This window comes from Phocoena phocoena, chromosome 15 (assembly GCF_963924675.1).
Source record: "Phocoena phocoena chromosome 15, mPhoPho1.1, whole genome shotgun sequence".
Classification (NCBI taxonomy): domain Eukaryota; kingdom Metazoa; phylum Chordata; class Mammalia; order Artiodactyla; family Phocoenidae; genus Phocoena; species Phocoena phocoena.
In genome coordinates, this window is record NC_089233.1 from 15,845,399 (window position 1) to 15,870,463 (window position 25,065).

Below are 25,065 nucleotides of genomic sequence, written 5' to 3' on the forward strand. Positions count from 1 at the left end.
TGGTTGAGAGTCCGCCAGCCGATGCAGGGGACGCGGGTTCGTGTCCCGGTCCGGGAGGATCCCGCATGCCGCGGAGCGGCTGGGCTCGTGGGCCGTGGCCGCTGGGCCTGTGCGTCCGGAGCCTGTGCTCCACAACCGGAGAGGCCGCAGCAGTGAGAGGCCCGCATACCGCAAAAAAAAAAAAAAAAAAGAAAGAAAAGAAAGGGACAGGTTGGAACTAGCCTACATGAATCTGTTAAGGTAAATCCTTCAGGACTCATTACCCTCTCCCAGGATTAAGTACACTGCTTGCTCAAGTCTGGGTTTATGGCGCAATGACATCTTAGGCAAAGGTGAGGTTTGTCAGTCTATAAGGTGAAGTCCATGTGTACTAACTATAATCGGAAGTTGTACTTTCAGGCATTGCCCCTCACTGAGCATGAAACAAGGAGAAATTAATCTCGAAGACTTTCAAAACCCAATTTAGAGCTGCCAGTGCAACACAGGGGACATTCCAGGTTCAAATCTCATCCCTGCCTTTACTAACAGGTTCTGGGCAAGCTGCTCAACCTTCTGAAACGTCCTCATAATGACTCTGGAAGGATAATCATCCTCATAGGGACTCTGAAGATGAGTTTCAACTGAGATCATTTATATCAATTTCAACCATGCCATTTTTAAAAATAAATTTATTTATTTATATTTTTATTTTTGGCTGCATTGGGTCTTCGTTGCTGTGTGCGGGCTTTCTCTAGTTGTGGTGAGCAGGGGCTACTCTTCGTTGCGGTGCGTGGGCTTCTCATTGCAGTGGCTTCTGTTGTTGCGGAGCACGGGCTCTAGGTGCACAGGCTTCAGTAGTTGTGGCATGCGGGCCCAGTAGTTGTGGCTTGCGGGCTCTAGAGCACAGGCTCAGTAGTTGTGGTGCACGGGCTTAGTTGCTCTGCAGCATGTGGGATCTTCCCAGACCAGGGCTCGAACCCGTGTCCCTTGCATTGGCAGCTGGATTCTTAACCACTGCACCACCAGGGAAGTCCCTCAACCATGCCATTTTAAGTCTTCTGTCACTTATAGACATTGTTTTACTCTGATGCTTTTATAAAATGAAGATCTTCAAGGAAATTCATAAAAAGGACTTTTTGACAAATAAGACTTTTGATGACTTTTAGATCTTACCACTAAACTGGATAAAAAAATCACAAAACTCTAACAGGAAACCTGATGGCTTCTTCCAGATTAAAAGGAATTACATGGGACTGAATGAACTGATAAATATGATTTATAATTTTATGACTTTTTGTCTAAAATATTACTGGCTGGCTTTTAATCTCTGTTTTCCAGAAAACCTTTCGTCTTATTCTATGACCTACAAAAAGTTGATAAAGTATACCTCTGTATTGTAAATGAAGATGAAACATTGCTCTTTTTCTCTCTGCCTGATCCCTCCAGAATTTGGCTTCTCTAGCTAGCTCCCCTCTGGACTTGATGGCTTCTTGCGACCAGGTTACAACTAGTTATACTAATCATTGAAATTTGTTCTCTTTATGTTGTTCTCAAATTGCTTATGCCTTGTGTCTCTCTCTGCTGTACTATGACCTTATTAATGTTACTAGCTATATTACTTATATCCTGTCTATTTTAGATTTTATTTTAAGATTGTTACCTCTTGCATTACCTAATGTATCATCAGGCCTCCAACAAAATTAATGATGGCTAAATGTCTTGAGGCAATTGATCATATACATAACTCTATGTCAAATAATTTTAACAGGGCTTCCCTGGTGGCGCAGTGGTTGAGAGTCCGCCTGCCGATGCAGGGGACACGGGCTCGTGCCCCGGTCTGGGAAGATCCCACATGCCGCGGAGCGGCTGGTTCCGTGAGCCATGGCCGCTGAGCCTGCGCGTCCGGAGCCTGTGCTCCACAACGGGAGAGGCCACAACAGTGAGAGGCCCAAGTACCGCAAAAAAAAAAAATAATAATAATAATTTTAACAGTGAGACTCTAGATATGGAGAAGCAACAAGGGAAAACATTTCCTGGATTATAGGAATAGACTAGTAAAACACACGATCCAGAGAATTTTAGGTTATTAATAGGGCCCAATCCAAAAATAATACATTGGTGGACTTCCCTGGTGGCACAGTGGTTAAGACTGTGTGTTCCCAATGCAGGGAGCCTGGGTTCAACCCCTGGTCAGGGAACTAAGGTCCCACATGCATGCCGCAACTAAGAGTTCGCATGCCACAACTAAGGAGCCGGTGAGCCGCAACTAAGGAGCACATCTGCCCCAACTGGCACAACCAAATAAAAATTTTAAAAATTAAAAAAAAAATAAACAGAAACAGCACATTGGGTGGCTGATCAATGAAATCTTCCTCTGACCTAGGAATGAGAATTCCATGACAAATTGACCATGAAAAGCCTCCCAAACCTTGGTCGAATTTATGACCAAGAGGGGGCCCTGTGCGGGAGCTCCCTGGTGGCCTAGTGGTTAGGATTCCGGGCTTTCACTGCCATGGCTTGGGTTCGATCCTTGGTCAGGGAACTGAGATCACACAAGCCGCTGGGTGTGGCCAAAAAAAAAAAAAAAGACGGGGCCCTGTGGAAAGGGAACCTTGCCTGCCATTTGGTAAACAACAAATGCTGCCGGCCATCAAGCTTTCAGCCACTGCAGCCACCAGGCCCTCCTACTCCCTACCAAGGTGTGCCTTGAGGGAAATTCAAGATGGAAAAATACAGGAAACATTCTGTTCTCTGGATACTGGCTCGATAGTTAAGTTGCATATCTAAAGAACAATTTAAACAAGCCCAGACTCTTGCATCTTCCCATATATAGAAAAGCCCTAAAATCATTAACTTGAAATGTCTGTTTTTTTGTGATTAGCAATAATGTTTTGATGTTCAAATATATATATTTTTTTTTCCAGCAAAAACTGCTATATATCCTGGCTCCTCCCTTACCTCTTTGGAGCAGTTCCTCAGAGCTGAGAGGATAGTCCTCAGTAAGGTCCTGGAATAAAACTCAACTCGGAACTTTTAGGTTTCCGTTTTCTTCAGTTGGACAAAATCTTTGTTCTTCTCCTTACTAGCAAGTACCCTCTGAGATTTTCCTCATCAGTAGAACCAGGATGATAATCATCATTTCACACATGGTAGCAAAAAATAAATACGTTGAACGTTTAATATGTTGGGCATGGTACCTGCGCACAGGAAACGCTAACGTTAATTCCCTTCCCCAAAGGGCAAGGAGGGAGTTACCCACTATCACAAGAGAAGGCTCCTCTGAGAAAGCCAGGAAAGGAGACCCAGGGATATTCCAGCCACGGGTTGGCCAGAGTGGCTCCGTCGCTCAAATCCTTCCCTCCCTCGGCTAGGCTGCGCCTCCAAGAAACGGAGGACCATTACTGATCCCAGGCGGGGTCGCCCCTTCCCGCCTCCAGACTCCCGGACAGTCACCCGACATCGAGGGTCCAGCTTTCTGCCCTTACGCTTCCGTTGGCTTCGTTCAAACAGGCCGCTTTTGGCAATACCCAATCAGAATACTCGATCTTAGGCCACCGCCCAATGACCGCGTGGAATAGGGGGGAAAAGGGCGTGAAGCCCAATCGCAGCGCCATCACACTTGAGGGCAAAGAGGTTAGGGAGCCGGCATGGCGCTCCGGTCAATAAAATCGATAGCTGGAAGCTGCCTGTGTTTCAGGCAAAGGCGGTGCAGCAGCGGGGCCGCCATTTTCCCCGAAGGCATCTTCCGGTGCCTTTCACCCAAGTTCGGGCAGGAGTTTCCTGAATAACAGCGAAAGGTTTCCGTTAGCCCCGCCGGCGGCCGATTCCTGTTCCCTCCTGGTCTCCCCAGGCACGCTCCGCCCGGATCCGGCTTGGGCTCCCAAATCCCGGGGCCCGCCAGCGCCCAGCGGCCAAGGCCGGGACAGCCGTGGCGCCGGCTTGTCGGGTCCAATGGCGCGGCCTTCGGCTCCGCTCCCCGCGCGGGGACCAGGAGAGGCCGGACCCGGCCGGAGAAGGGGAAGGAGGCCGAGGGCGGTGAAGTTCGGGGACGTGGCCGTGTACTTCTCCCCGGAGGAGTGGGAGTGTCTGCGGCCCGCGCAGAGGGCCCTGTACCGGGACGTGATGCAGGAGACCTACGGCCACCTGGGCGCGCTCGGTGAGGCCCGCCCCAATCCGCTTCCGCGGGACCCGAAGGGATGGAGGAACTGGGGGTGGGAGTCCAGAGTGTCCATGGTCCTGGCCTGCGAAGAGGTTGTGTCGGGCGGGAGGACAGGGGCTTGGCAGGAGATGCCACCGGGTAAGTAAGTCTACCCAGCGTTGTGTACGAGCTGGGCCTCTGACTGATTCTTCTTCCCCAGGGTGCGCAGGTCCCAAACCAGCCCTCATCTCCTGGTTGGAACGAAATACCGATGATTGGGAACCGGCTGCTCTGGATCCACAGGAGTGCCCAAGGAGGGTAACAGTCCAAAGAAGTAAGTGAAAAATGCCTCGGAGGGTTTGCAGCCTCTAATGACTCAGTCCAGAGTTTCCGTGGCTAGGGGTACCTATGACCCACGCTCCATTTACCGTGTTCGTTTCTACAACTTCAGGGTTCCTGTATCTTTCATGGTGTCGAGTCCTTCTACCAAAGATTCACTTGTCAGTTTGTAAACTGACCACCTGCAGTTGTCTGTTGTGTAAATGGATCAGTGAGCTTTTCAAAAGAGCTACAACCCTCCTTCCTCCTTCCCAGGACTCTGTCTCCAGCATGCTTTGAATTGGGCTCTGACTGAGAGAGCCTATACCTCTGACTTTTCCAGGTTTTGGTTGAAGGGATTTTATGGGGAACAGTGGCCTGGGGTGCAGGGGCCTCTTTTTGCCCTTCTGGCAGAATGACCCCGATCAGTGCAGGAATCTGCAAGTCTCCTCAGGATCAAGCAAGGCTCTGATTAAGGCCATTCAGGCAGAAGGGCCCCCCAGATCCACCTACAGGGGCAGATGCAACTGTCTGGGCTGGAGTTTCTGTGCCAGATTCTCTAAGAGCAGGGCTATCTTTCTAAGATTCAGATCGGACATGATATTTCCTTGCTTAAAACCTTTCAGCTTGGCTTCCCTGGTGGCACAGTGGTTGAGAGTCCGCCTGCCAATGCAGGGGACACGGGTTCGTGCCCCGGTCTGGGAAGATCCCACATGCCGCGGAGCGGCTAGGCCCGTGAGCCATGGCCGCTGAGCTTGCACGTCCGGAGCCTGTGCTCCGCAACGGGAGAGGCCAGAACAGTGAGAGTGCCGCGTACCAGAAAAAAAAAAAAAAAAAAGCCTTTCAGTTTTTGCCAAGGCAGGTTGTCAAATGGCTGTCAGTTATATCTAAGATACTTGGGGAACTTGGTGAAAATACAGATTCCTGGACCCCATCGCAGAACGACTCATTTACTCTTATGGATATCTATGAACATACACATATTTTAATAGCCTCAGTTGATTTGGATGTACGTTTAGGTTTGGTTCTCACAGTGTGGTCCTCAGACCAGCAGCAGCGGCAGCAGCAGCAGTCGGGAATGTATTAGAAAATGCAAATTCCTGGACCCCATCCTAGACATGTTGAATCTAAAACTGGGGGTAGGGCCCAGCCATCTGTTTCATTAAACCCTCCAAATGATTCGGATCACAATAAAATTTGAGAAGCATTGGCTTAAAGGGCCTTATGACCTAGTCAATGCCAAATCATACCTCATTTGTTTCCACTTCCTGCCTTACACTTACCTCTTCAAAAACTGAAAAAAAATTTTATTTTTTTATTTTATTCATTTATTTTTGGCCACGTTATGCGGCATGCAGGATCTTAGTTCCTGGACCAGGGATCGAACCCATACCCCCTGCAGTGGAAGCGCTGACCTCCAGGGAAGTCCCCCAAACTTTTTTTTTAATTAATTAATTTATTTATTTATTTTTGGCTGAGTTGGGTCTTTTGCTGCACGCAGGCTTTCTCTGGTTGTGGCGAGCGGGGCTACTCTTCCTTGCAGTGCATGGGCTTCTCATTGCAGTGGCTTCTCTTGTTGCAGAGCTGGGGCTCTAGACGTGCGGGCTTCAGTAGTTGAGGCTCATGGGCTCTAGAATGCAGGCTCAGTAGTTGTGGTGCATGGGCTTAGTTGCTCCACAGCATGTGGGATCTTCCCGGTGCAGGACTCGAATCTGTGTCCCCTGCATTGGCAGGAGGATTCTTAACCACTGCGCCACCAGGGAAGCCCCCAAAACCTTTTAAAAGTCAGCTTAATCTCCTCCAAGAAACCTTCCCTGATTTCTCCAAGCTGGATTAGGGGCTCCTGTAATACCCTCCATATTTCCATAGCCATATGTCACACTTGGTTGGTTGTCTTTGTCACTAACATTCCTAGAAGACGGGCCGAGTCTGTTTTATAACCTGTAACACTATAATAGGAAAGAGTAGGAGCCAGTGTTTGTTAAATTAATTTCTCCTTTGTGTTCCTGTAGAAACCAGAACCAGAAAGAAGAATGAAGAGAAGGAAGTATTCCCGCCTAAGGAGGCACCCCGAAAGGGGAAGCGAGGCCGCCGGCCCAGCAAACCCCGCCTGATCCCCAGGCAGACATCCGGAGGTCCCATCTGCCCTGACTGTGGTTGTACCTTTCCCGATCACCCGGCCCTGCAGAGCCACAAGTGTGCCCAGAATCTGAAAAAGCCTTATCCTTGCCCAGACTGTGGGCGCCGCTTTTCCTACCCGTCCCTGCTGGTCAGTCACCGGCGGGCACACTCTGGGGAGTGTCCCTATGTTTGTGACCAGTGTGGCAAGCGGTTCTCCCAGCGCAAGAACCTCTCCCAGCACCAGGTTATCCACACAGGCGAGAAGCCCTACCACTGTCCTGACTGTGGCCGCTGCTTCCGGAGGAGCAGGTCCTTGGCCAATCACCGGACCACACACACGGGTGAAAAACCCCACCAGTGCCCCAGCTGCGGGCGTCGCTTCGCCTACCCCTCCCTGCTCGCCATCCACCAGCGCACACACACCGGAGAGAAGCCCTACACCTGCCTGGAATGCAGCCGGCGCTTCCGCCAGCGCACCGCCCTGGTCATCCACCAGCGCATCCACACAGGCGAGAAGCCCTACCCGTGCCCGGACTGCGAGCGGCGCTTCTCCTCCTCCTCTCGTCTGGTCAGTCACCGGCGGGTGCACTCCGGAGAGCGTCCCTATGCCTGCGAGCACTGCGAGGCCCGCTTCTCTCAGCGCAGCACGCTGCTCCAGCACCAGCTCTTGCACACGGGAGAGAAGCCCTATCCCTGCCCGGACTGCGGACGTGCCTTCCGGCGGAGCGGTTCCCTCGCCATACACCGCAGCACGCACACCGAGGAGAAACTGCACGCGTGTGACGACTGTGGCCGCCGCTTTGCCTACCCCTCACTGCTGGCCAGTCACCGGCGCGTCCACTCGGGCGAGCGGCCCTATGCCTGCGACCTGTGCTCCAAGCGGTTCGCCCAGTGGAGCCACCTGGCTCAGCACCAGCTCCTGCACACTGGGGAGAAGCCCTTCCCCTGCCTCGAGTGTGGCCGTTGCTTCCGCCAGAGGTGGTCTCTGGCCGTCCACAAGTGTAGCCCTGGGGTCCAGAACTGTAGCCCCAGATCTGCTATAGGAGTGCCTAGCCAGAAAGGCAATGCCCTTTAGAATGGGAAGGACTGTGTAAGTTCATTTCTTTTCGCGGAGGGGCCCAGAAAAGGGAAGGAGCCCCCGGTTATACAGGGCAGAGTCAGAACTAAAACCCAGGTCTCTTGCTACACAGAGCTGAACTTTATTCTACCACGCTGGCTGCCTTAATACATGTGTCTAGAACAGACAGTCCCAGTAGGACAAGTGACATTATTTGGTTAAAGTTTTCCAACCTACCCTATCCTAAAAGAGTTTCTGTGTGTGGATATTGGGCTAAAAGTTCTCCCCATCTAATTTACGGGCTTTGTGTTTTCTAGTTTGTGCACGCAGGGATTACCTGTCCCCTTGCATGCAGTCAGGAGGATCCCATTTATGGGGAGCAAGATCTCCTCCTCCTCTGCCTCTTCCTCCATGCCAGGTTTAATCAAACCTGGTTTAGCCCCCTTTTGACGATATTCCTGCCAAGTGGTCTTCTACCCTTTAAAACCTCCCTTGACAGGGAGCTCACTACCTCACAAGGCAGGTCATTTCACTGTGGGACAGCTCTGACAATTAGAAGGCCCATAAGAACAACATTCTCCTTCCCTGGAAGCCTTGCCCAGAATATGTTTAAAACTTGATCTACATGGCAGCCCTTCAGAAAACTTAACCACAAATACTCTGCCCCCATGTTTTCAGGTTAATTAGCATTAATTTGGTCAGTCATTCCTTAAAGATAGGTATTCAAGTCCCACACATGATCTCTCCCCAAACAGGTGCTGGTTTTTCAATGTCCTTTTTAAAGGATCATACAAAGTAAGCCAGCATCACAGTATACACTGTACCTCCTTGGTCTGTACTTGTTTTAACAGCTCTAGATTGCATTGGATTTGGGGGTGGTAGCAGTGTACCAGGAATTTATTGGGTTTCAGACACCTAAATACCTAAGCTTTTTCTTTTGTTCTAAAACCACATGCTGTGAAGTAAGTCGTCTGCATCCTGTGTTTGGAAAGTTGGTTCAAGATGGGTCTGGGACATAAGCGCAGTGAGCTTTGGGAGATTGAGGAAAAACAGGGGAGCTGTGGTCTAGGCAGCAAGAAGTAGAACCAGGACCAGCTTGTTGTACTTTATCTGGTGGATTTGGATTCGTTCCAGGCAGCCAGTAGCTGGAAAATTCTTGAGAACTGGGTCTCACTCCTCCCCGAGTCTCATCAGAATCAGGAACCTTCCATGAGTCCTCTGTGAACATTTTTCATGAAATGAAGTGAGGCCATTCAAGGAGGTTAAAGAATTAGGTAACTGAATACAAAGCAGGAAGAGTCTGTAGTCATCAAGTTGTGTTCATGCCCTGCCTCCCTAATAAAAGCTCCAGACAGCAGCAGCAGCAATGTGTTTTAATTTTGACATGCCTCCATGGCACCCGTTCCTAAGTAGGTGTGCAGTAGAGCTTTACTGAATTAAGTAAACAAGGCCTACCACTTTGCCTTGGGTAGCTGTACCAAACTGAATTTCTAAACATGACATATCGCATATTCCAATAGCTGGTGTGGGTCATCCTCCTACCCCTGTTGCTTCTTCCCTCAGTCCGCCTGATATCAGCCCCAGGGGGGTGTAGCTGGGGCACAGGGTATTTGTAATTACCTGTTCTGGTATTTAGCAAGTTGCATTGTAACTGTTTGTTTCTCCTTGGATTGATGGGTTTCATCAATCCAACAGATTGGGTTTCATTAGAATGTCTGATGAACGATCATGTTCTGTGTGGAATTACTGTTCATAAAATGTAAATCTAGTTCCTTGACTAAGTAGACATTTTTACAGTTCTGATGGAAACCTGCCCTTTCCTAGCAGAAACCTATTAGAATTCTGCCCAGCCTCCTGTTTCAGAACTGCCTCTTTTCCCTACCTCTATCACCAGGCTGACCCAACTACTTCCTTACCTAGGAATTTTAGAAATTTCTTTGGGCCTGGATTGTAACTCATAAACTTGGGAGCCATTGGTAGGCAAGTCCCAGTATGTGGTCTGTGGAGGGCCGAGATGACAGACCAGTTCTTAGGTTTCCTAATGCACTTCAGTCCCAGGAGCCCTTTGACAATTAACTGTAGTCAGTGGGAGATCCCAGTATTCTTCCAAGTAATTCTCCCTTCTGCTTCATGTAGTTTAAGTTTAGTTTCTGTTACTTGCAACCAAAAGAATTAACTAATCCACAGCCCCAATATGGGTATATCTCCCATCTGTCCTCATGCCTATATGTGAGCTATGAAGAAAAAAAAATTCACAGTGCTGCTGAGAGGGGCCAGCCTTTCCACTCCATCCTCAGCTGAACCTTCAACATTGTTTATGTCTTTTATAGCCCCAAACCAGTGACTGCCTTCCCCTTCACCAAGAAAACACAGGATGTCAAACAGGAACTCCCTTAACATTCCACTCCCTGCTGTGACTCCATATTTACCAGTGTGACCACTCGTACTTGCTTCCCCACCTCATGGGAAGTCCCTCATACGCAGAGCTTGTCTGTATAGGTGTGCCTGGATTTCGTCTCCTTATGCCCTCTCAAGGACTTTGCTCCGTCTATTATTCTCTCTTAGTTTTATGGTTTCAGAGTCCCTCTCTTGCCTGGAATATATACATGCCAACCTATGAACATGGTAAAATCTGTCTTTGAAAACGAAGAAATTTCCCTTTGGCTTCTGTCCCCATCTCCTATTTTCAGCTAAGTTTTTTAAAACAACAGTAGCCTACATTCACTACATCCACTCTGTTTATTCTTTGGCCTACTGCAATAGTATTCTAGCTATTTTGTTGAGCCTTTATGATGTGCCGTGTACCGTGGCATTAAGCATTTTATATACATGCCAATCTATAGTTGGTACGAGAACCCCATCAAGTCAGTGTTAGGAGATGCTCCTCCATGGGTCTCTCATGTTGCTACACATCTTGCTGAGTATGCCAAAAAACACAAGGCTCTACCCTCAGCAAATTCTCAGACTTGAGCCAATTCCAGACCTAGAGCCCCTTGAATAAGGGAAGGCTGGGTCCCCTTGATGAAGGACCATGTTACATTGGCAAAACACTGTAAAACTTCTTCCTACCCTTTTCCAAATGTACCTACAGCCATCTACCAGCGTGGCTGGGCATGGGAGAAGGGAAGTAACTAGAGTTTTCAGGGATTCTAATTCTTCGAGATCCAAATGAGAGAAATGTATTAAATAAGACAAAATGTTCTTCCAGAAATAAACCCTTGTATTTATGATCAACTGATTTGCAGCAAAGGTGCCAGACACTGCAAGGAAAGAAAGTCTTTTCAACAGTTGGTGCTGGGACGTGAAAAAGAATGAAGTTGGGGGACTTCCCTGGTGGTCCAGTCTGAACCTGCCTTAAGAATCTGCCTTCCAATGCAGGGGGCATGGGTTCGATCCCTGCTTGGGGAACTAAGATCTCACATGCCACGCGGCCAAAAAAACAAATAAAGTAAAATAACTCAGAAAGGACATAAGAAACTGGTAACAGAAATTGCCTCTAGGGAGGGGAAAGGGACTAGAAGAGAGACTTTTTGTAAAAAATTGAAGCATAATACACAAATAAGTTCACATATCACAAGTGCATGGCTCAATTTTCACAAACTGAACACATCTGAGTAACCAGCACCTAGAACAGGAATCAGAATCTCATCAGCACCCTAGAAACAAAAAAGGTAACCCTCTATCCCGATTCTTAATAGCTTGCATTAGTTTTGCCTGTTTTTATACTTTATATGAATAGAATCATGTATACTATTTTGTCTGGCATCTTTTGCTCAATATTTGTCTATAAGATTCATCCATATTATGCATGTGGTTGGAGATGATTCATTCTCATTCTTGAATGGTATTCCATGTAGTGAATATCCCACTTTGTTTATTCATTCTACTGTTGTGGATAGTTTCCAGTTTTGAGCTATTGCAACTTATGTTGCTGTGAGCACGTCTTTCAGAGAAAGGCCGCGTGCAGCAGCGAAGACCCAACGCAGCCAAAAAATAAATTAAATAAATAAATTTTTAAAAATTCATGTGAATTTGCATTTTCTTTTTTTAAAAAAAATTTATTTATTTTTTGGCTGCTCGTGGCCTTTCTCTAGTTGCAGCGAGCAGGGGCTACTATTCCTTGTGGTGCACGGGCTTCTCATTGCAGTGGCTTCTCTTGTCGCGGAGCACAGGCTCTAGGAGCGCAGGCTTCAGTAGTTGTGGTCCACGGGCTCTAGAGCGCAGGCTCACTAGTTGTGGTGCACGGGCTTAGTTGCTCCGCGGCATGTGGGAACACTGTGCCACCAGGGAAGCCCCACGTGAATTTTAAAGGTAGATTTTCAAAGTGGTTTCACTGTGGGGATGGAGAGCTTTTTGTTACATCTCTAGAAGTTTCCTTCTTTGACTTTTATGAATATTTTGTTGGAAAAGTTTGAAAACGGTCTTTAACTTTTGACATTTTAATTGTGTCTTTGATGGGGGTCTCTTTGGGTACATCTTTTTTGGGACTCAGTGCTTCCTGGACTTGGTTTTCTGGTTCCTTTGCCAGGTTAAGGAACTTTTCAGCCATTATTTCTTCAAATAGGTTTTCTCTCCCTTTCTCTCACTCCTGCTTCTGGGACCCTACAATGCAAATGTTAGTCTGCGTGATGTCCTCTCAGTGGTCCCTTAAACTATCTTCATTTTTGTTTTCTTTTCTTTTCTTTCATAATTGAGATTTTATTAGTTGTTTCGAGGATCAATACACAGGCATTTCAATTTGTACACAATTCATTTTTTTAAATAAATTTATTTATTTTTGGCTGTGTCGGGTCTTCGTTGCTGTGCGCGGGCTTTCTCTAGTTGCGGCAAACGGGGGCTACTCTTTGTTGCAGTGCATGGGCTTCTCACTGCGGAGGCTTCTTTCATTGTGGAGCACGGGCTCCAGGCGCGCAGGCTTCAGTAGTTGTGGCACGTGGGCTCAGTAGTTGTGGCTCATGGGCTCTAGAGCACAGGCTCAGTAGTTGTGGTGCACGGGCTTAGTTGCTCCACGGCATGTGGGATCTTCCCGGACCACGGATCAAACCCGTATCCCCTGCACTGGCAGGCGGATTCTCAACCACTGTGCCACCAGGGAAGCTCTGTACACAATTCTTAACATACATACCAAAAATCTAAAAAATTATGTAGTTGTGATTCTTTTTTTTTTTTTTGGCTGCACTGCGCAGCTTGTGGGATCTTAGTTCCCCAGCCAGGGATCGAACCTGTGCCCCCTACAGTGGAAAGACAGAGTCCTAACCGACTGGACAGCCAGGAAATTCCCATGATTCTTTTCTTTTCTTTTTTTAAATTTGTTAATTAATTTACTTAGGCTGCGCCAGGGCTTAGTTGAGGCATGTGGACTCTTAGTTGTGGCATGAGGACTTCTTAGTTGCAGCATGTATGCAGGATCTAGTTCCCCCACCAGGAATCGAACCCAGGCCCCCTGCATTGGGAGCGCAGTCTTACCCACTGGACCACCAGGGAAGTCCCCCATGATTCTTTTCTGAACAGTTATTCCAGCTTAAAATTTGGAGGCAAATTCCCTTAACAGGATATCAAGTACCCATATCTTCAAATGTTGATATTCTGTTACATCCTAAGTCCCACTAAATTCACAATTTAATATCGTATACACTACATACTCAAGTTTTCAATAATTCACAGCACATTAACAAAGTTATTAGGAAAACTGGACTACCAGGACCAACGATGTTATAGAGTGCACAAAATTCTGACCAGGAGAGCCAAGATCAAGGAGTGGTTTGCTTTAGGAAACAATTCTACCAAAAACAACAAGGGAAGAGAAGTAATTTAAAGTGTTCAAGGGACCTCTCTGGTGGTCCAGTGGTAAATAATCCGCCTTCTAACGCAGGGGATGCGGGTTCGATCCCTGGTCGGGGAACTAAGATCCCACATGCCATGGGGCAAATAAGCCCGCATGCCACAACTACTGAGCTCTTGCTTGCATGCCGCAAACTACAGGGCCCACGTGCCCTGGAGCCCATCCTCCACAACTAGAGAGCGAAAACCCACATGCCACAACTAGAGAGAAGCCCAAGTAGACCACACGCTGTAATGAGAAAGATCCTGCATGCCTCAACAAAGATCCTGTGTGCCACAACTAAGACCCAACGCAGCCAATAAAAAAAAAAAGGGAAAATAAAATAAATATATAAAAAGTGTTCAAGACATTAAATGTACAACTGACTCCAATTGCCATTTAGTATGCTTTGTATTATAGGATAGAAAAGCTACCCCATCTATGGAATGTTAAGCTGACACCCAAGACAATCAGAACCTCCCATATTCAATATCCCACTACTTTCTGGTTGTACCAAAAAATAAACAACCAGCAAATGACTTCACCTCTTAAAAAAAAAGCATTTACAGCAGCAATATGGATGGACCTACAGACTATCATACTGAGTGAAGTAATCAGACAGAGAAACACAAATATCATATGATAGCGCTTATATATGGAATCTAAAAAAATGGTACAAATGAACTTATCTACAAAACAGAAATAGAGTCACAGATGTAGAAAACAAACTTATGGTTACCGGGGGGATGGGGGGAGGGATAAACTGGGAGATTGGGATGGACATATACACACTATTATATATAAAATAGGTAACTAATAAGGACCTACTGTATAGCACAGGGAACTCTACTCAATACTCTGTAATGGCCTATATGGGAAAAGGATCTAAAAGAGAGTAAATAGGGACTTCCCTGGTGTGCCAGCCAGACTGCCAAGAGCCTTCTCGAAGCTGGGCTGCCTGGCTGCTGCCACTCTCTCTGGAGCTGCTGGGACCCGTGGTGGGGACCCTATTCTTGTTTTTTTTGGGATTCCTTTTTTTTTTTTTTTTAAATATTTATTTATTTATTTGGCTGCTCCGGGTCTTAGTTGCAGCATGCAGGATCTAGCTCCCTGACCAGGGATTGAACCTGGGCCCCTACATTGGGAGCACAGAGTCTTAACCAGCGAAGTCCCCCTTTTTGCTGTTCTGATCGGGCAACTTCCATTTGTCTTCCAGATCACTAGTCTGTTTTGGTTTTTTTGCATTCTCTGATTTCCTGCTGCTTTCCACGAGTGTATTTTTCATTTCAGTTAATAAATTCTAAAGTTCTAAATCTTTGTTTTTCAGATCTTCTAGCCCTTTGATGATTTCCTCACAGATTACCTCTCCGGATTCATCCACTTTTCTCCTGAGTTCTATGCGCAATTTTATGACTGTTACTTTGAATTCTTTATCTGATAAACTGCTTGTCTCCACTTTGTTTAGTTCTTTTTCTGAGGTTTTGTCTTGTTCTTCGCTTCTGAAGATATTCTGTAGTTTCTTCGTTTTGCCTAACCCTCTGTGTTCATTTCTATGTAAATCAGCTTCATCTCCCAGTCTTGAAAGAGCGGCCTTACGTAGGAGGTGTCCTGTGGGCTCAGTGGTGCAATCTCCCCTGATCAACAGAGCCAGGTGCTCCAGGGGTATCCCCTGTGTGGGCTGCATGTGCCCTCCTGTTGCGGTTGGGCAGCAAATGTTGCAGGTGTGCTGGTGGGTGAGGTTGGTCCCCTGGGTCCTCAGGGGAAAGCAGGGGCAGGGCGCGTGGTGTTAGCTAGGCTGATGGAGAGTGATAGAAATAGTGCTCACCAGCACCAGGCCAGCTACGTGGAAAGAAAGTAAAAACAAATGACGTCTGCCAGTGCTTCCATCCCCAGAGAAAATTCCACCAGATCCCTGCCCCTCCGGTGCATGCCCTGAAATTAGTCAATGAATCTCCTTCTTGTATGACCCAGGCGCTTTTCAAGCTGCTGCCTCTGTGCTAGGACTTGGAGCAAGTGAGTTTCTGCGACAGTCCCTTAATAATTGAGTGTCTTCCCTTTCCCACGGCCCTCGGGCTCTCCCAGATGTAAGCCCTGCTGGTTTTCAAAGCCAGATGCTATGGGGGCTTGGCTTCCCGGTGCAGGTCTCCCAGGCTGGGGAGCCTGATGTGGGACATGGACCCCTTGCTCCTCAGGGGGGACCTTTGCGGTTGTGATATCCCTCCTGCTTGTGGGTTGTCTCACGGGAGTGGGGGAGGTTCTCACTAGACCAGGACTCTGCCCTTCCTACCTTTCTCGATGTGGCCTTTTCCTTATATCCTTAGTTGTAGAAAATCTGTTGTGCTAGTCTTCAGGTCAGTTCTCAGAGATAGTTGTTCTATATGTAGTTGTAGTTTTGGTGTGTCCTGGAAGGAGGTGAACTCAGGATCTTCCCACTCCACCACCTTGATCCAGGATTGAAAAAAATCTTAAGAGATGATCTGACTCATTCCTCAGTGTTATTATTCATTTATGAGCTGTAATTTGAACACAGGTTTTCTGATTGAGGCAGGGTCTAGATAGTGTTATAATTACAATAACAACTATAAGCTCCTATTTATTGAGTACTTTGTGCAAGGCGCTACCCTAAGCACTTAGTTGAACCTAAGTTCAACCGAAACGGGAGCCAGATGACTCTGAATCCGGCTCTGCTGCCCCGTGAGCTGTCACCTGCCCCGTCACTCAGTTTCATTGTCTGTAAAAGGCGAGACACCTGTGACCTTGGAGCATGGGCCAGATCAAATACTGGGTAGGAACGCATTTCCACAGCCCACGGGCTAGCCCTGCCCGAGTACCAGAGCTCACTCCCTTACCTCCAGAACCCGCCTCAGTCTTGCCCTTGGGCTTTTACTCACCTCCAAGCCCCGGACCTGCCCATAAGAGGTCTCATGAGAGTAGCAGAAATGAGTACCTTTACTCCGTTAGACCCTCTCTCTTAGATGCCGACCCAGAAAAGCCAGATCAAGAGAAATCCTGCACCGCCGGCCACCTTCGGATCTGCCGCTACTTCACTCTCGGCCTTTCAAACAGACCGCTCCGGAAAGACCAATCAGAGCCTTCCTTCTTCCCCTAGCGACCGGCGCTGTCCAATCAACGCACGCTATCTCTCTACGGTTACGCCGTGGAGTCCAACCTCCCTTCCGATTTGCCCCTTGGCATGGAAGGGCAGATAAGAAAGGCTAGGGATGTTGAGGCCGGGGGCGGGGGCGGGGGCGGGGGCGGGCACCATCTTAGCTAAGGGCAGGACTGTGGGCCTTCAGGACGTTTTCCAAGGAAGGGCGGAAACAGGTAATTGCGTTTCCACATTTTCCGGAAGCCTCTCTGCGAAGCACAGAAGGGTTTCCCATGGCGCCGCCCCCGGTCCGGTTCCCGGTGGCGGATGTGCCCGGGGAGGCCGGGACCGGGCGGACGAGGGAAAGTAGCCCAGGGGCCGTGAGGTTTGTCGGATGTGGCCGTGTATTTCGCCCCGGAGGAGTGGGGGTGTCTGCGGCCCGCGCAGAAGGCCCTGAACCGGGACGTGACGCGGGAGACCTATGGCTTCCTGGGCGCGCTCGGTGAGGTCCGGCGGCCCAGCCAGGACCCAGTAATCTGTGGGAAGCGGGGACTGATGCGCCCAGGGGCGATGGGCTGGAAGTGTGGAGCACCGAGCAAGCGCCCTCAGTTCTCTTCTCGGGTTCTCAGCCGAGCCCAGTGTTTTCCTTTGTGAGGATTTTCAGGCCCCAAACCCGCTTTTATCATTTAGGTGGAAAGAGAGGTGGAGGCGTGAAGCCCAGAGGCCCAGGATCCAGATCTCGGCAGCTGTGAGCAGAAACGAGGGAAAGGTCCTTCACTTCAAACCCCAGGTTGTGACCTTGGAGAACCTCCTCCCCCACTCGGAGCCTCAGCACACACTGCCCACTCCGGAGCCCCTCCGTGTTTCCCTGCACCTGATCTGCAGAAAGGGCTCAACAGAACAGCTAAATTGAGACTGGTAGCACTCTTGGGGCCACGTTGCTACCATCTCTTAGGAAGGCACGTTCCAGTTCTGGTTCTGGTGCACCTTCAGCCACCCGCGACTAGTGTTCAGTTCTTGGGCTGAGGCTCCTGGTCCCTCTTCCAAGTCCCACTTGAGGTTACTTCACTGAAAAGCATTCACCTAACTGGCTTTTCTTTCTGGATTATTTTCTCCCTTAGTGCATTCTGCTTTCTGGACTGTATCTCTCCCGCTCCTCAGAGACGGAGTACCCTAGATGCAAGAGCCTATTAAAGGAGCTGGTGCTCCCTGGAATAGAGGGCACGCTTCGGGCCTGTCCGCACTGGGGAAGCTCATCCAAGGATTCTGTCTTTTACCCAGAGCAGGTCAAGTAGCTAGCAAGGACACACATGTGGTGTCAAGCCTCTGTTGGCACTGTTTGGTCTTGAAGACTTAGAGGTGGCCGTAAAGAGGACAGTGGCTTCAGGTGAGGAACTCTCCTGCCCCACACTTGCTCTGCACATAGTGCACAAAGGTATCAAACTTAGTGAGCTTAAAGGGTTTTTTCTCCAAATTTTTATGAATAGTAATTGCAATGTGCTTTTTTTTCCCCAGATATTTGCATGTTTCCTGGATTTTGCATCTTTTAAGTAAAGATGTATTCTTGGGCCACAGCAGCTGGAAATATGATGATGGGGAATTTTTTTTTTAAAGAAGGAGTATATTACTTGTGATTAGAGTTGAAATCAAGGCATAGTTATCTTCCGACTTAATTTTTACTGTAATGTCTGTATGTGTCAACAGTTGAGAGGTCTTTCTGACCTATTTAGATTTGCTAGCCCTACTTTAGAACAGGAAACTCTTGAAGGGATAAAAGCAAGGAGGTGGGGGGGACTAAGCATGTCTGCATGTCAGGAGTGGTGCTAGGTGGCTCAAATATCTCTTGACCAAAAGACTGCTTCTCCAAATACCTGGGTTCCAAAGATGATTATTAATGGGAACTGAGGGTTATTTTTACTTCACCACATAGCCTCTCCTGAACTGGTAGACCTGGATTCCAGGTTCAGCTCAGTCCCCACTAGCTGTGTGGCCTTAAGCATATTATATTATTACATTATTCAGATGTAAACTGACAAGTAAAATTTATGAACTATAATGACCTCCTGCGTGTCTCCTAACTTCTCATAATTATCTGATCAAGATTCTTCAACAAACATTTACAGTTTGGTGGGCAATAAAACAATTTGAAAGCATCATTTTTGTATTTTTATAATGATTGGCAGGAAAAACATGACACCAACCACTTATGAGCAAACAGTTTTAGTCTTGAACGTTGCAATCTGATGGTTAACAGCCAAGTGTACTTAGCTCCATCTTCTTAAGTTTTCTCCATCCCTAGTGCAAAGAGAAATGATTTACAACATAGTACCTGAATAAACAGAAGTATTTTTTGGTCCAAGTGAAATGCTTTATAGCTTCTCTTAACATAAAGTTGATTCCGTGTTTTGTTTTGTTTTGTTAATAAATTTATTTTTGGCTGCATCGGGTCTTTGTTGCTGTGCACGGGCTTTCTCTTGCTGCAGCAAGCAGGGGCTACTCTTCATTGCAGTGCGCAGGCTTATCATTGCGGTGGCTTCTCGTTGCAGAGCACGGGCTCTAGGCACGCGGCTCCGTAGTTGTGGTGCACGGGCTTAGTTGCTCCGTGGCATGTGGTATCTTCCCGGACCAGGGCTCAAACCCGTGTGCCCTGCATTGGCAGGCGGATTCTTAACTACTGCGCCACCAGGGAAGCCCCTGATTCCCTGTTTAAAAGGATACTTGTTTCTGAGGATCTGTTTTTTTCCTTACTCCCATTTCTACACTATTCACACAGTGAAACCTCCAGAACTCAAAATGTTTTAAAATAAGCACGTAATTGTTGAGGCAAAATCAGCAGAAGTCACACTTAAAGCCAGAAAGTATTTCCGGTGAAAAACAGCAAGGACAAGGCCAGAAAATATAAAGACTGAAAAGGCACTAGCATGATCAGCAAAGAACATTTCTGAACACAAAGGGGAGATTCGGCATGTAGGGCAGGCAGGAGGGCAAGCAAGGAATTGTTCCAAGACCAGACTGTGGGCTGCTGCCAACAGACACCTGGTAGTTCTCATCCGTCTGTTATCTCCAGTGACCGGCCCCATGCTTAGTAACTAGAGTCTGCATCCTGCCTGACTGCAGAAATATTCCAAAGGTGGGAGTGAAAACATCTAGCACCTGTAGTCAGTCCAATGCAAGCCATTAAGATGACCCATCTCAACTCAAAAACAGGAAGACACTGAGTCTAGGAAGCAGAGGATACAACCCAAGGGCAGGGAGGGAAGACCCTGGATGACAGCTGAGGCCAGTCTGTTTTGGAGAGAGGGCTGAGGGTCCAAGGAGGGAGATTTCCCAGGAAAAAAAATGGGGATTTGAGATTTGATGCTCCCCTTGGTAATTTGCAACAACTTAAGCGGAGCAGATAACACAATGAGAAAAAACAATTATAAAATTGAAGAAAAGCAAACATTTGACAAGAAAGGAAGTATAATAATAGCATATATAGGAAATGCTATTTACAATAATGTATTGCAATGGGCTTTCCTGGTGGCGCAGTGGTTAAGAATCTGCCTGCCAATGCAGGGAACATGGGTTCGAGCCCTGGTCTGGGAAGATTCCCACATGCCGTGGAGCAACTAAGCCCGTGCACCACAACTACTGAACCTGTGCTCTAGAGCCCGTGAGCCACAACTACTGAGCCCACATGCCACAATTACTGAAGCCCGCGCGCCTAGAGCCCGTTCTCCACAACAAAAGAAGCCACCGCAATGAGAAACCCACGCACCGCAATGAAGAGTAGCACCTGCTCGCCACAACTAGAGAAAGCCCGCATGCAGCAACAAAGACTCAATACAGCCATAAATAAATAAATAATTTATTGCATTAAGTATGTTGTAAAGAGGTCAAGGGAATGGGGCTAGAAATTAAGTATCAAGTATCATAGCAGGGTGCCCATAGTGTCTAAAATGAGTATACCAAGAAAAAGCAATTTTTTAAAAAAGTGTATTTTAAAATGAAAGCTCCAGAAGAAATGGCTAAGAGTGAAGTGTATTGAATCAGTTTAGGAAGATGAAAAATTCCTGAAGTGGATGGTGGTGATGGTTGCATAACACTGTGAATGTACTTAATACCACTGAACTTAAAAATTGTTAAAATGATTTTTTAAAAGAGGTTAAAATTATAACTTTTATGTTATGTATATTTTATCACAATTTTTAAGAAAAGGGGGCTTCCCTGGTGGCGCAGTGGTTGAGACAACGCCTGCCGATGCAGGGGACACGGGTTTGTGCCCCGGTCCGGGAGGATCTCACATGCCGCGGAGCGGCTGGGCCCACGAGCCATGGCCGCTGGGCCTGCGCGTCTGGAGCCTGTGCTCCACAACGGGAGAGGCCACAACAGTGAGAGACCCGCGTACCGCAAAAAAAAAAAAAAAAAAAAAAAAAAAAAAATCCAAGAGAAAAAGTAGATTGGAAGTTACCAGGGGTGGGGAGGGGGCTGGTGGGGGGGAGGAAAGGAATGGGGAAGGACTGTTTAACGGGTTCCAGGTTTTCTTTTGTGAGGATGAAAATCATGTTTTGGAAAATGACACGTGATGGTCGCACAACATTGTGAATGTAATTAATGCTACTGAATTAAAAACTTAAAAATGGTTAAAATTTTATGCCATATATCACAATAGAAAAGTATGTATTGATTGGAAAGGAAACATGGGTGATACCAATGTCCTACATCTTGTTTTGGGTGATGGCATACATTTATCAAAGCTCGACGAATTTCACACTGAAGATCCGTGCATTTTACTGTATGTACAATATAATTCAAGTTAATAAAAAGTTTAAAGTAGTTGCCTCTAGGGAACAGGGGGAATGGGTAGGGAGGCTGCCTTTTTCATTACAAACCTTTTGTATTACTTTTTAAAATACCACGTACGTTAATTATTTTGGAAAAACTTAAAAAGTAATTTAAAACTTCTCCATTCCAATTCCAGCCTCACCAAGCACCTTCCTTCGCCGGCGGCTCCAGTCCAGAAAATGAGCGAGCGGAACTGCCGGTGCAAGGAGTCGGGTCGGCTCCGCAGCTGTGCACCCAAGTGTAAACGTGTACCTGATCTCTACCTCGGCTGCCCCCAGGGTTTGGCCAGGTGCGTGCATCTTCCCGCAGGGGCCAGAGACCGGCTTGCGGATCCCGCTGCCAGGAGGCGTAGAAGGAGCCCATCGAGTTCAAAGTCCCGGGCTCCACAAACGCCGAGATCGTTGGTGGGTTCCAGATCCCGCCTACAGAGACTTCCGCGTGAAAACGCCCCGCCAGTCCCGCGTCGCGGCACAGCCGCTTCCTGCTGTCGCGGCCAATCACCGGCGTGCAACGCGGCCAGCGGGAGTGCTGGAAGCCGCGGGCACGTCCATCTTTCTTGATGGCAGGAAAGCTCCTCTCAGCTCCCACCCGTTGAAACTCACCTGCACGGCCATTGTATTTAGGGTCAAGCGGACAATGAAAAGCCAGACCAGCGCCATGTTTGATACGGTCAAGGGACGGCGCCCTTAAGAGCAGCCAGTGACAACTGAAGCCTGGATGTCGCCATATTTTCTGAAGGCACCTTACGGGTCCCTTAACCCGGGTGTCTGTATCCAAGCTGCCAGGAAGTGACTAAACACCGAGGGTGTTTATTTGTCCCCATCAGAATCCCGAATCCCAAACAGCCAACCCTGCTACTTCGGTTCCCTTCGGCTGAGTTCGGAGGCCAAGACTGGGCGGGGCCCCGGGCTCGGGAGCCCTTCCTGTGGACGACGAGAGCTGAGGCCAGGCGCGGGGAGCAGGCGGCCGCTCTGGGCTGGAGGCCACATGGCGCCGCCCCCGGCCCCGCTCCTGGTGCTGAGACCGGGGGAGACCGGGCCTGGTTGCAAGAAGCCTGCGGCCATGAGCTTCGCGGATGTGGCCGTGTACTTCTCCCCGGAGGAGTGGGGGTGTCTGCGGCCCGCGCAGAGGGCCCTGTACCGGGACGTGATGCGGGAGACCTACGGCCACCTGGACGCGCTCGGTGAGGCTCCGGGTCAGAGTTCGCCTGCTCCTTCACTGGGGTTCACAGGGGAGATGACATAAGGACCCGGAGGATTGTGAGGCCTAATCCCGCACTATTCCACCAACGACACCAGCCACCTCCCATCCCCAGCGCTTAAGGTACCCTCTCGAGAGTCCTTCCATCTCGCATCCGCTTGCTTCAGGCAGGAGCACTGCAGACCCTGTCCAGGTTGATCCTAAATTCTGAGGAGGTGACCTCACCCTGACAGGGGGATGCCATCTTCCCAGGGCAGCCTCTCAGGCCAGCACTGTGATCCCTGTTCTCTCCCAGGATTCCCAGGCCCCAAACCAGCCCTCATCTCTTGGATGGAACAGGAGAGTGAGGCTTGGAGCCCCGCCGCCCAGGATCCTGAGGAGGGGGAAAGCCTGGGAGGAGCTCTGAGAGGTGAGGGATGGTCCCAAGTTTCCCCCAACCCCAGTCAGTATTCCAGGGTTTCCTGTCTAGCAGTGTTTTCTTTCAGATCGCCACCTCCAGCATCCCTAAAGGAATGAAAGAGTCAACAGATGTTGGATACGGGAGAAGGAAAAGAGGCAGACCTGATACAAATTTTTCAGAATTTGGTACAGTAGTCAAGTTGAGACCAGAGTAAGATAATCAGGAGCCCAAGTCTGAGACTCCCTCTGGGAGAAGCGCTGTTCATTCTCCCCTTTTCAGGAACAACTAAAATCCCCTAAGAATGAAAGCAGCTTCAGGTCTGCCTTTCACATTCTCAAACAAGGCAAAGCAGTAATTGGCCAGTAATTGACAACTTGGCTCTTCTCCTTTCACCATCCCTCAGCAGAGTGATCTTGAGCAAATATCTTTACTCCTCTGTAAATGTCTTAACCCTGCAAAAAAATGAGAAACCACGATAATAGCAGCTACTGGTTATTTATTTATTTTGGCTGCATTGGGTTTTAATTGCTGCGCGCGGGCTTCCTCTATTTGCAGCAAGCGGGGGCTACTTTTCCTTGCGGTGCGTGGGCTTCTCATCGCTGTGGCTTCTCTTGTTGTGGAGCAGGGGCTCTAGGTGTGCGGGCTTCAGTAGCTGGGGCACGTGGGCTCAGTAGTTGCAGCACATGGGCTCAGTAGTTGCGGCACGCAGGCCCTAGAGCGCAGGCTTGGTAGTTGTAGCGCACAGGCTTAGTTGCTCCGGCATGTGGGATCTTCCCCGACCAAGGATGGAACCCGTGTCCCCTGCATTGGCAGGCGGATTCTTAACCACTGTGCCACCAGGGAAGTCCTGCTATTGCTTACTGAGCATTTACTAAGTACTTAAGATGCTTTTACTCATTTAATCCTCCCAACAAACTTGTGAACTAAAGAAACCATTATGATTCCCGTTTGACACATGAGGAAGCAAGGGCCAGATAAGTCACTCTTAAGAGATTTGACCCCTGTTTACCATCCTTTAGAGCCTGTGTGTTAATCACTGGGCAGTACTTTTCTGGCACTTCCTTAAGTAAAAGCATCCTATAACCTGAGACGATATAAGCGAATGTGTTTTAAAATGTAACTTGATTCCTGTTTCCTAGGAGATGCCCCAAACAAAAAGGAAGAGGAACCCAAGACAGGGCCAGGAGCCAAAGGATCCGAAAAGACTCCTAGGAAGGAGAGGCCTGAAGAGCTGGTTAAAAACAACCTTGACTCAACCATCAGCAAAACCTCGGCAAGAGCAGAGCCACCCAGCAAAGCTGCCTGTGACCAGAGCGCAGGTGCGCAGCCCCCGGCCCCGGTGCCCAGTGTAGATGCTCAGGCCAGCCAGCGGCGCCACGTGTGTGCAGACTGCGGCCGCCGCTTCACCTATCCCTCGCTGCTGGTCAGCCACCGGCGCATGCATTCGGGTGAGCGGCCCTTCCCCTGCCCCGAGTGTGGCATGCGCTTCAAGAGGAAGTTTGCCGTGGAAGCGCACCAGTGGATCCACCGCTCCTGCTCTGGGGGCCGGCGGGGCCGGAGGCCCGGAATCCGGGCTGTGCCTCGGGCCCCAGTCCGAGGTGACCGGGACCCGCCGGTGCTGTTCCGGCACTACCCGGACATCTTTAAAGAGTGCGGGTGAGCGGCTCCCACTGGCTGGGCTTGAGCCTGACCTCAGCGCTAAGGACTAACTGGGCCCTGAGGGAGGCTCCTGAGTCAGGGATTTGGGACCCAAAATTCATCCCTTGGCTTTCCCTCAAGGATCCCTCTAGTTTCCAAACCTGTAAAAATAAAAGTGCCTGTAAAGATTCAGAGATTAAACTTGACACCTCCTCTCCCTAGTCTTTCTTAAAAAATGAAGAGAGTGACATGCTGGATTTTTCTCCAAGTGTTATCTCAGTAGCAGGTGCAGCCAAGATCATGTGCAAACACTGTCTCCAAAAAGAATCCCCGCTGCTTATCTGCAGCAGAAGTAAATGCTATGGGGGACTAAGGCCGAGGAGGAGGCCTCAGATGTAGGGCATGGTCTAGCCGCGGGTAACTGACACCAACAGGAGGCTCAGGCAGTGAAGTGGGTGGAAAGAATACAGAAACACGG

At 48.7% G+C, this 25,065-nt stretch overlaps 1 protein-coding gene across 1 annotated transcript; it reads left to right on the forward strand.

Annotated features, from left to right (window-relative positions):
- The first annotated feature begins 3,930 nt into the window (after positions 1 to 3,930).
- Positions 3,931 to 24,609, forward strand: LOC136135278 (zinc finger protein 689). Its single transcript, XM_065893181.1, has 8 exons — positions 3,931 to 4,135; positions 4,338 to 4,451; positions 6,448 to 7,622; positions 16,970 to 17,103; positions 21,486 to 21,638; positions 22,195 to 22,532; positions 22,845 to 22,958; positions 24,089 to 24,609. The coding sequence occupies exons 1-8, from the start codon at positions 3,931 to 3,933 to the stop codon at positions 24,607 to 24,609; spliced, it is 2,754 nt and encodes a 917-aa protein (XP_065749253.1).
- Positions 24,610 to 25,065: the final 456 nt, after the last annotated feature.

Bases quoted from the DNA above. Each gene is read 5' to 3' on its own strand.
- LOC136135278 (XM_065893181.1), top strand. From the start codon at position 3,931: ATGGCGCGGCCTTCGGCTCCGCTCCCCGCGCGGGGACCAGGAGAGGCC. The intron at 7,623-16,969 runs GCCCTTTAGAAT...CGGCCCGCGCAG, and splicing joins TGCCTAGCCAGAAAGGCAAT to AAGGCCCTGAACCGGGACGT. The intron at 22,533-22,844 runs GTGAGGCTCCGG...GTTCTCTCCCAG, and splicing joins CGGCCACCTGGACGCGCTCG to GATTCCCAGGCCCCAAACCA.